The sequence below is a fragment of the Leptopilina heterotoma genome, unplaced genomic scaffold (assembly GCF_015476425.1).
Source record: "Leptopilina heterotoma isolate Lh14 unplaced genomic scaffold, ASM1547642v1 Lhet_131, whole genome shotgun sequence".
NCBI lineage: Eukaryota > Metazoa > Arthropoda > Insecta > Hymenoptera > Figitidae > Leptopilina > Leptopilina heterotoma.
In genome coordinates this window covers 678708-690692 of record NW_025110850.1, presented here as the reverse complement: position 1 = coordinate 690692, position 11985 = coordinate 678708, and the positions used below count along the sequence as shown (strand labels likewise).

The 11985-nt window shown below is 30.7% G+C and overlaps 1 protein-coding gene across 1 annotated transcript; it reads left to right on the top strand.

Moving 5' to 3' along the window:
* Positions 1-9703: 9703 nt before the first annotated feature.
* On the top strand, positions 9704-11288 carry LOC122513048 (chymotrypsin-1-like). The gene is made up of 4 exons (XM_043629281.1): positions 9704-9764; positions 10146-10453; positions 10600-10839; positions 10928-11288. Exons 1-4 carry the CDS (start codon positions 9710-9712, stop codon positions 11198-11200), a joined length of 876 nt encoding a protein of 291 aa, XP_043485216.1. The 5' UTR covers positions 9704-9709; the 3' UTR covers positions 11201-11288.
* Positions 11289-11985: the final 697 nt, after the last annotated feature.

Genomic DNA, 11985 nt, shown 5'->3' with positions numbered 1-11985 from the left:
ATCATATTAAAAATGTTTTTATGGTGTTACATATTTTCTAAAACAAACATTTGAACATTTTACCTTTTGGTTTTATAAAAAGGTGGTTTTTGAGTTTACAAAACAAAATCTACACTTATCTACTCTTCTACGTTAATTTCAAAAACTGCTTGACCTATAAAATGATAGACAATCTAAATTGTACATTTTCTCCAAGAAGGAAGTAGGTAAGTTTTTAAATTACTGCTTTCAGTTGTTTAGTTGAAAAATAAGTCTATATTATACATAACAAAAAATAAAACTCTGATATCGCACAAAAAATTTTATTCCATTAGTATGGTTAGAAATATTACATTATTGATTCTCAAGAATCTTATTTCTTTTTTTCTATTCAAGTGATATTAATCATTATTGTGAATTATTGTAAACGTAAATACCATTTCCATAAAATGGGTGTCGTAAAATTTCACAGAATATTCCAACTATTGCACCATCTCCTCTTACCTGATACCTTAGTCTTTTATTTGGCCCAGAACATTCACCGCCCTGTTGAACGCCAGTGGGAACTACTATTGGTATGTTTTGAGGAGGAACGGGTTGTAATGGATTTACAACTTTGGGAGGTTTCACTTGCTTTGGAATGTTTTGAGGTGGATTGGTTGGAAATGGATTTGCTGGAGTTTGTTTATTACTTTCCATTGCTAGTTTGACGAAGTCTAGGAAGCTAGAAACTTTAGTATACCGGTCCCATGAGTTTATACCACAGTATCTCACACCACCTGATGCTAATCCAACAATTACGTTGTTAACAGCTAATGGACCTCCACTATCACCCTAAAATTTAAAAATAATGCTTTACACAAAATTACTAATTACAAAAAATGAAGTTCTGTATTGAAAGTGCAGGACTTATAATTCAAAAGGACCCCGCACAGAATAAATTGAAAAAAAGTTTTGGTCAAATTTGTTTAAACTCTGTAGTTTTGTAGCTAATAATCTCCTAAACAAAAAATGCTAAAGGCAAAAATTCCAAAAAATCAATAGTAATTTAGCTACATGCTGTTGAGCTTTAAAAAATAAGTCAAAAATAGCAAAGCTTGCTCAAGGCTTGGGAAGGCTTGGTAATGGTTCAAGGCTCGATTATGGCTCAAGGCTTGATCACGACTCAAAGCTCGATTATGGATCAACTCTTGATCAAAGCTAAAAGCTTTATTATGGATCAAAGCTTGATTTTGGCTCAAGGCTTGATAATGACTTAAAGCTTGGTTATGGATCAAGGCTTGATCATAACTAAAAGCTTGATTATGGTTTAAGGATTGGTTATGACTCAAGGCTTGGTTATGACTCATGGCTTAATTGATTTAATTATGGATCAAGGCTTGATCATAGCTGAAACCTTGATTATGGATAAAGGTTTGATTATGTCTCATGGCCATGATCAAGCCTTAATCCATAATCAAGCTTTTAGGTATGATCAAGCCTTGAGCCATAATCGAGTCTCGAGCCATTACCAAGCCTTGATCCATAATCAAGCTTTGAATCATTATCAAGCCTTGATCCATAATTAAGCTTTGAGTCACGATCAAGCATAGAGCCATAATCAAGATTTTAATCATAATCAAGCCTTGAGCCATTACCAAGCCTTCCCAAGCCTTGAGCAAGCTTTGCTATTTTTGATTATGGCCTTGAGCCATAATCAAGCCTTGAGTCATAATCAAGCCTCGAGCCATTACCAAGTCTTGAGCAAGCTTTGCTATTTTTGATTGTGACCTTGAGCCATAATCAAGCCTTGAGCCATAATCGAGCCTTTAGCCATTACCAAGCCTTGATCCATAACCAAGCTTTTAGCTATGATCAAGCCTTGAGGCATAACCAAGCCTTGAGTCATAATCAAGCCTTGAAACATTACAAATCCTTGATCGATAATCAATCTTTGAGTCACGATCAAGCCTTGAGCCATAACTAATTCTTGAGCCAAAATCAAGTCTTGATCCATAATCAAGCTTTGAGTCATAATCAAGCCTTGAGCCATTACCAAGCCTTGAGCAAGCTTTGCTATTTTTGATTATGGCTTTGAGCCATGACCAAGCCTTGAGCAATAATCAAGCCTTAAGCAACAATCGAGCCTTGAGCCATTACCAATCCTTGATCCATAATCATGCTTTTAGGTATGATCAAGCCTTGAGCCATTACCAAGCATTTAGGTATGATCAAGCCTTGTTCTATAACCAAGCCTTGAGCCATGATCAAGATTTGTGACACGAGTGGAGGTCGAGGGCGCCGTAGGCGTCCCGAGACCGGAACAAGTGTCACAAAAATCATCGTAAATAAATTGGCTGCTTTTATTCTCGTGTTACTTACGATATTTTTTATTCCTAATGCACAAAAGTGGCGATTTCAAATAGCAGACGACAGGGAGTAAAAGTCATTCACTTGTTCGACTTGTATGAAAATGGCGGCCGTTTTCTCTCAAGGGCAAGAAAAATGCATGCGAAGAGCTAATTTTCTTGCCCTTGGGAGTACACGGCCGCCATTTTCATACGGTCGAAGAAATGAATGACTTTCCTCCCTGTCGTCCGCTATCGGAAAGCGCCATTTTTGTACATGTGGGATAAAAAAAATTAATCGTATTTTAAATTAAATGATAATAATAATTTTTTTTAAATGCACTTATATAAAATTTATATTATTTTACTTATAAAACGAAAATACTCCTTTCTCATTTAGTCTATTTTAACACTAGAACGTGTTATTTTTTTAAAAGCATTTTAAAAAATGTATACAAGAAAATATGTTTAAGGTGCAGTCGTTATTATTATTCATATCATATTATATTATTATATATTATTATTCATATTATATTATTCATATCCTTGATTCATATATTATTCATATACCGTAGTTTCTAAGTACTTTAACATTCGAGAACTACTTGTTACATGAGAATCCGTATATGTATTACCCCAACCGGTTAAAACTCCCATCTTACCAGCAAAGTCATCTTTAGTCGGTAGAGAAATTGGAGCTTGATTCTTATTTAACTTCATTGGTTTCGCCAACTGCAGAAATTTATTAAATAAACATATATTGGAACCGTTTTAATTTAAATAATCTTCTCCATTTAAACTTTTTCAAATTTACTTACAGTTATAACAGCAATGTCATTTGGAGTAATTTGCTTATTACTACTTTGCTTATAATCAAGATGAATCTTAATATCTTTTATTGTATGATATTCGCCACTTTCTTTTAAATCAATTGTTCCACTTAATACAGACAATCTAGTGGACCTAGTTAATGGATTAACTTGAAAGTCGTAAACACAATGGGCTGCTGTCAATCAAGGACATAATCAAGGTAAATGACAAAGTCAAATATGTATCTATCTCATGTTCATTACTAGTTCCCTTACAGATTCTTAATTCTGTTTCAGTGTTCCAAAGACTTCTGGATCTGTTTGCTCTCTCACTCTTTCACTCAACTGTAATAAGGATTTAAATAAACTTCCAAATAATATTTTAAACATCAGTTTCTATTCTCTTAACCCTCCGTCACACACATGGGAAAAAATTACGACTTTACACACGTTTAGAGGGAATCCCTCATCACATTGTAAAATAAGCAACATTACAACATAAACAAAGGAATCAACAAAAATTTGGTTTTAACACAAACTTACAAATATGTAGTAAATTATTCTAAATTATAAAATTAATAAAATTAATTTTCGGTCTCAAAAATAAAAATTAATTACACGAATGCACATCTTCGAAGGAATTCCACTTGACATGTAAAAATAATGTAACATTAACAAATAAGCAAAAAAGTCATTAAACAATTTCTGCCATATTGGATCCGCCATGGTGAATTTTATAAATCTGACTTCAGATTTGTAATTAGCGACCCGAAAAACTCCCGAGTAAGAAGTTTTAAATGAATTTGATCAATTTAATTGATTAAGAAAATTAAATTCAATAGCATTGGTGCTATTGAACAAATAGTTCTCTTCTTTTAGTTTCCTTCAATTGAATTTTCTTACATTAAAATTGTATAAAATGCAAAATTTTATTTTTAATATTTGCTTTCAAAAAGAATAAAAAATATTGGAAAACAGAAATGTCAAATATGTAAAACTATTAAAATGCTTCAAAAGCAATTTTTGGGTAAATGTTTCATCATTTACAGACTTTATTGATTTTAAATTCATAGCTCTGACGATAAAATAACATTTACTTTAAAACAGATGTATTACAGACTTGTAATCAGCGACTCCAAAAAACTGCTTAGTAACACGATTCAAGTAAATCCGAAAATTAAAAAAAAATTTCCGTTATATTGGATCCGTAATTTTTAATTTTGAAAATCTGATGTTAGATTCGTAATCAGCAATCTCAAAAACTTCCAAATAGCGTCTTTCAAGCTAATCCGATTACTTTTTATGCACTTCTTTTCTACTGAAATGTTTTACTTTTTTTAAAATCAGATGTGTCCTTCTTTACAGCTCTTGTTGAAAATAGTAATATATTTAGAAATGAGCGGATTACTGCATTAAAAATAGCACATTATTTTCTAGATAAATCAACGAAAAAACTGATTATTAATTTTTTCGAACACGAGGTCCCTTTTACTTTTCGAGGCAACATATTATTTATGTAATGTACGTATATCTCAAATATATAAATAAAATTCAAGATTATTATTATTATTATTATTATTTATCTTTTTATAATATAGAATATCTAGGGTTAAGATGGGTAAAATGCTTTAATGTCCTGATTTTTTAATTGACCCAGTTCGTGGATATTTAAAGTAGTAAAATAAGGTTACTAGAGTCTATGTGGGAAAGACCCTTTCTAAAAATTCATAACACGTTATAGTGTTAAAATATACTGTAAATGAGAAAGGAGTATTTTCGTACTATAAAAAAAATAATATAAATTTTATATAAGTTCATTTGGAGTAATGTAAAATACGATTCATTTTCATATTTCTAGAATATTATGAATTCTAAATTCTGCGCTTTTAATATAGCACTTAATTTTTTATAAATATTAGTTTTGTGTAAAGCATTATTTTTAAATTTTAGGGTGATAGTGGAGGTCTATTAGCTGTTGATAACGTAATTGTTGGAGTAGTATTAGGCGGCTCGCGATTTTATGGTAGAGACTCATGGGAACAGTACACTAATGTTTTTAGCTTCCTTGACTTTATCAAAGTAGCTATGGGAAATAAACAAATTCCAGTAAATCCATCTCCAACCAATCCACCTCAAAACATTCCAAAGCCAGTGAAATCTCATAAAATTTTAAATCCATTGCAAACATTTCCACCTCAAAACAAACCATAGTAGTTCCTACTGGCGTTCAACAGAGCGTTGCATGTTCCGGCCCAAATAAAATACTAAGGTATCAATTTAAAGATGGTGAACTAGTTGGAGCGTTCTGTGAAATTTTACAACAGCCAATTTATGGATATGGTTTTTAAGTTTTCAATAATGCATAATACATAAAGTATACATTTTATTAATATTTATAAAAGCAAAAACTATTTTTTTAATGTTTGACAATTTTTTATACATATTTTTATCAGAAAATCGAAAAATTCCGTTTTTGGGTCAATTTACTCCCATAAAAGATTGTTTTAGGACTGTAATTTTATGATACTAAAGAACATTTTAAAGAAAAAAAGGAAAATCGATTTTTTTAAATCCTTGACTAGAAAATCTCCTTAAAAACTTTTCTAATATAGTAACCATTGTTTCCAGTGGTTCCTCTGGGACCATTTTTCTTGTGTAGGGTTCCCTCATAAGATTCCAGCAACCAGAATAAGTTATTCCGCATTCAGTGAGGTGTTCTGTTTGAAAAGGTTAACAATTTTCTTCTGTTCGAAAATTGTCATTTCAGAAATTTACATCGATTGGTAGATTAGGAACCATAGCTGGGAAGGTCAATAAAAAACAATAATTGCAGCTTCAGCTTCATCAAATTAAATTTTTTTTAAAGTACGAAGAATAATTGAAAATGGTGGGAAGGCATAAAAAATAGCTTTTCCACTGGATGGTGAAGGCAACAGAGCCCAGATTTCGTTTGCAGCTTACATATTTATCATATTTTCAGTTTAATCGCGAAACAAAAAAATCAATTTCCAAAGCTCCAAATGTCTTAATAATTTTTTAAAAAGTAGAACTAGATGCACTTAACATAAATGGAATTTCAATTTTGTACAAAATTTGGGAAACAATTAACTTGTAATTTATATTCATATTAACATTTTTACCTTTATCAGAATAAAATATTTGTTTGTCCCAATGAGGAAGCTAAATGCTCATGAAATGAACAACATGTTTGATTTTTTTTATACGTCATATATCCCCTTTTAAAAATTTAGTTCTTAATAATACAAGTTTTCGCACTGAAGGAAATTTATTTGCAAGGAGTTGTATTTTAAAATCTACTTTTAATTATACTCAAAATACAAATCTATAGTCGTTATTCGTTTCTTTTTGAATAAATGTTTTGAAAGCATACACTTTTGTAAATAAACTCGGAGATGAACCACAATTAAGATAAGATGATGCGATTCCAACAATTTCTCCATTAATAACTAGTGGGCTACCACTATCACCCTGAAAGTCATTTTGAATATTAGTTAAACTTATAGTATATAATAAAACAGAAAGTTACGGTTGCATTTATATTTTTAAATACTCTTTAGGGTTTTGAAGATTTCTTAATAATGTGATATTCTATAAATGGTAACTTTTAAAAAGATAGGTTTTTGCACTTGACAGTATCATCACGCCTTTACAGTATCATTTCATTAGAAATGTATAATCTTTCCGAGTAGAAATTTAAGCCCAACTTTGAAGCTAAAATGTAGTCTTCGTTAAGGTTACAGCAGATTTGTTAATTTATATTTCGTTATTTATATTTGTTACAAAATATATTTTTTTTGAAGGATTAATTATCGCCTACTCTACCCCAGCCTGCAAGTAAATCCTTTGACGAGAAAAAATAAAATCCTTACAAGTTTCAGATTAGAAAGCTTCCGCTACCTTTAAGAGACAATGCAGGGTCTAACAATTCAAATTACAACCTTCTGTATAACTGCTGAAACCTAAGTAAACCCCTGAAGTTTAGAATTAAAGTTGGGCTTAAATTTCGACTTAGATCTAGAGACATTTTTTAAATATACTTGTAACAAGATGTTTTAATGTCTACTGAATTAATACTACTTTGGCTAAAATTGATAAAAACTTACGGGACATGTAGTTTTTCCATCTACTGGCAGAATGCACAATTGTTCATCAGAAAATTGAACTGGCGAGTATGCTTGACATTCTGTTATATCAGCAATGTGAGTATTGATTTTTCGTAGATTACTTTGAGTAGACCTGTCAGCTTCTGTTGTTTGACCCCAACCTGCAATAACTACTGGCCAACCTGGTGCATAATCGTAACTCGCCAACTTTATAGACTTCCATGATTTATCATTCGGTCTTAAGGGTTTATTTAGCTATATAATTATAATGGGATATAAACAAAAAATCATTATAGTCTCTTTAATTTAATATAATCGACACTTACAGTAAGGATGGCAATGTCATACAATAGAGCAAGATCCCATGGTAAACCTTTGTATTGTTCATGAATTATGCCTTTTTTAATGGTATGAGATTTCCCACCGTAATGTAAATTGTTAGTCCCTGTTACGACTACTATATCATCCAAGTCCCTTCCCTTAATGCAGTGCGCTGCCGTTAGAATGTGTTGAGCTGTTATGATAGCTCCACCACAGAGAAATTCATTTCCCGGTAAACGCAAGAAAATTTGGTAAGGAAATTCATTTTGCAATGCTATTCTACCACTTGAGATTTTTTGAGGTGGGTTCGCAGATGTTTCTGAAAAATTAAAGAATTGTCAGTTAGATAATAATAGTCATCCTAGATAAAGTTTTCTCCCAATATACAAAAGTTATCTCTAGAATTATTTTACTGAAATTAAATTAATTTTTAATCTACTTACCAATAATAGATACACTGCAGACTAAGAATAATACAAACATGTACATTATTGAATTTTGATTTTTAGCAAACGTTAGTCATTTAAAAATGACTAACCTTACGTTTAATTAACTTTATGTATATATATAGATAGATTAGTATTCAGTGTTTACTTTAAAAATAATATGAAATTCGGATATATGCAAGTGCACTTGAAAATAAATAAACTGACAGACACATCTGTAGAATTGTGAATGATTTACGTCAACAACAGATGTTAGAGCAAAAAATATGTTCCTGGTTATATTAATGATTTAATTTGTAACGTAAATAATGTAAAGAAATATTAAACATTATTTTCCTTGACATTCAAATATAAATGGTAAATTTGAATATTTTGGAATAAATTTCCCTGAGTACCGGCTACTGAACTTTGAATTGCAATGTAGAATTCAATGTAAGCAGATAAAAAACGGTAAATTTTACTTCAAGACCTACTGCTGGTGCTAAAGTGTGCAAGGATTGTGATAGGGGAAGTACTTTTTGTCTGAAAAGGACGAAAAAGACTGCAGGCGGTTCATTGTCATCGATGTTTTGGATTCGTCCAAATGGGCAAGAATTGTAAAATTGCGGGTTGGTCGACCGTTTGCTTTAACTGCGGAGAAGTCGATCATAAATTCGCTGTTTGCAAGAAGAGCGCAAGCTGCTTTTTATGCAAAGAAAAATGTAGTTCAATTCACCTGACTACGTGGTTGTTTTATATTTTGTCAATATCTATGTTATCAATAGCAAACAAAGAATTTATTTAGAACAATGAAGTATTTGTAAACGGTTCCCAACCAGAAGTTTTTTTCACTAGAATTTCCTTATCCTTGAAGTTAAAAAATGCTATTATTATTCAAATTTACATATATAATGGTAATTTATTTTAATAATTGCTGTTATCGTTACAATTCGTTACGTAGCTGTTAAATTTGAATATTGTTAAAAAAATAAATAGTAAATTTTGTTTGTATAAAGTGATAACATTACTATATATTGATCAGTTTATTATTGGTTAGCATATTTGAATTTACTTATTTGTGACGTCTGATAATTATAATAATTTAATGCAGAGTCACATACTTTCCTACACGAAAAAAAAATTAAATATGCGAGGAATAATTTGTATTATATTCATGATGATATTTTTACATTACATAGGATTATAAAATTACACATCTGAGTATTGTAATTTTAAAATAATTGGTCAAATTAACACCCTAACATCAAAGGATACTCCAAGATATATTACGGACGTCCTAGTCATATCCACAAAATTAGGATATATCCTCAGAATTCCCTAAAACCATTAACGCTCAGACTCGGATGAAAAATTTCCTTTGACTTTGAGGATTTCGTTTTTCATAGAAACGCAAGACACAAGGATTATTAATTGTCAATACAAACAAGAATTGGAATTATAATACTGATAATTTTTATTATTTCAAATTGCAGTTAAATAATAAATGAAATATTTAAATTGATTAAACACGTTAAAAGAAATATTAATCACATGTACGTTTTTAATGTACAGAAATAGTTATTTGTATTCAATTTAAATATTAACATTAAATAGATAAAGTGAATACACAACTCTGACGTACATTTTTCGTTGTTACAACTTGGATAAAAGAAGAGAATTTGAAAACATCGATCATTATAGTTTAATATTCTGATTTTGTTAACATGAGGCGTTTCCAATTACATCCGGCTCTGCTCATTATTGCAGCAGTTTCTATTGGTATGTAAGAAAGTTGAATGATAAATAATCTAAATATCGTAATTTTTTATAAATAATGTATGCTTTTAAAAGGTTAAATTGGCGGTGAGTTTCTTTCAATACGTTTTCGAGTGAAAACCGTATTGGCAGAAACCATTAACCCAGAGTTAACTCGGGACGTGTGTCGAAAACAGCCATTGTGAGGCGTTCATGGTATAAAATGGTCGACATTTTCATTAGGGTCGAACAAATGAATAACTTTACTCTCTGTCGTCAGCTATCTAAATGCGCCATTTTTGTGCATGCGAGATAAACAAAATTTTAATTATTGTACAAAATAATCTTGTTAAATAATAATTTTATTCACATTCCTTTATTGATATAAATTTTGTTTAATTTAAGGTGTTTCAGGTTTACCACCTCAAAAAATTGTTGATGGTCTCCCAACAAATAGAGACGAATTTCCTTATCAAGTTTCGTTACAACGTTTAGATTCAAAACATTTTTGTGGTGGCAGTATTATATCCAAGCTTCATATTCTAACTTCCGCCTATTGTGTACAAGAATTTCAGAATTTGACAAATAATCTTTTAGTAGTAAGTGGAAGTAATGATCTTCGTTTGGCTCCGAATAAATATAAAGTAAAATCTGTTACGTTTCCTTCAGAATATGTACATAATTCAACAGTCTATGACATTGCAGTGTTAACAGTGAGTATATTTTAACACATTTTAATTCAAAATATTTTCCAAACTATTGTTGAAAGTCTACCAAAATAATGATAAAATATTTCTTAAATATGATTTTTTAAATAAATTATATATGAATAAATAAAAGCTGAACATTTATTTCTTAGTTGAAGGACCAAATTCTTTTTCACCATAATCAAAAGCCTATTAAACTAGCCACAAGAGACAATTATCGTGGAAAAGAAGCATTTGTTTCTGGTTGGGGTACTGTTAAGAAGAATCGTAGAAATCCACATTATCCAGATACTTTACAAAAATTGAAAACATGGATTTTTAGTCATGAAGATTGTGGAGTAGCTGATACACAAATTTGTACTCTTGAAAAATTAGACATTGGTGTTTGTGACGTTAGTAGAAGTTTTATGAGTATTTTCTATATTTATGTTTGCATGCAGGGTAATAAATTTTATTTTATATATGTTTTTGAATTCTCAGGGTGATGGTGGCAGTCCATTAGTTATTGGAGATGAACTTTTTGGAGTATTAGCAGGTATTCCTGATGAATGCGCTGTTGGCAAACATACACCATATACAAAAGTTTCTAGCTACTTCGATTATATTAAAAACATAGTTGGAAATGCCATAGAAGAGAATCCTGACTATTATTTTAAAAGTACATATAATGATGTAGTACTTCCGTATGATCTTGAACACGAAAAATGTGACATATCTCACGAATTTGTAGGAAGTGATAACTTGCTATTTTGATAGATTTTAAATAAAACTACATTTTTATAAAAGCATTTTTCTGCATAAAATGTTGTTGAATATTAAAAGAATAAAACGGAGTAGATAATTTTTGTTTTCTCTTTTATCCATAACCTATTATACGGTCGTGTGTGTCACACGTATTGATGCTGCAAGGCACAAACTTTTGAAGACATGACTAGACAACAAGTGGCAAGAACATTGTAAATTAACAGTCTGTTCTTCTAATCTGAATAGCGCATTCGTTGATTTTATATAATCTTCATCATCATAGTAATATAATCATTTTCCCAATTTTTTTCTTTTCGCACTTTTCGTGTAACATTAGGCAGATTATAATACTTTGTTTTTAGAATTTGTTTGAAATATTTATATTAATTCTCTTCCCCAAAGTTGTGTCAATCGTATCTTGGTTATATCTTAAAAATCGGACAAAAATTTGAAAGTCTTAATATCAATCAGTTCAAAAAGTTTTTCAATATAATCAAAAGTTTTTGAAATATTAGGGTTCATACTGTTCCGACATGCCGTATGATCTTCCAAATTTTGCATTTCTGAATGAGAATATGAGTCATTTTGAATTTGGCTTGCTGGTGGACGAGGACCTCGAAATCGGTGTGATGACGTTGGAATATTATATTTTTCAACAGTTCCTCTCCAACGATGTCCATTCATACCAATTTCCTCCTCAACAATAATTTCTTCTTCCCCCATCACCTGAGAATGACTGTTATCAGACATTTCTTTTGAAGCTGGAAGTTTTTCAAGAGTTTTTTCCCCGTGCA

Excerpts from the sequence above, each read along its gene's own strand:
- LOC122513048 (XM_043629281.1), top strand. The coding sequence starts at position 9,710 with ATGAGGCGTTTCCAATTACATCCGGCTCTGCTCATTATTGCAGCAGTT. Across the intron at positions 9,765-10,145 it reads TATTGCAGCAGTTTCTATTG|GTGTTTCAGGTTTACCACCT; the intron begins GTATGTAAGAAA and ends GTTTAATTTAAG. Across the intron at positions 10,454-10,599 it reads ATGACATTGCAGTGTTAACA|TTGAAGGACCAAATTCTTTT; the intron begins GTGAGTATATTT and ends TTTATTTCTTAG.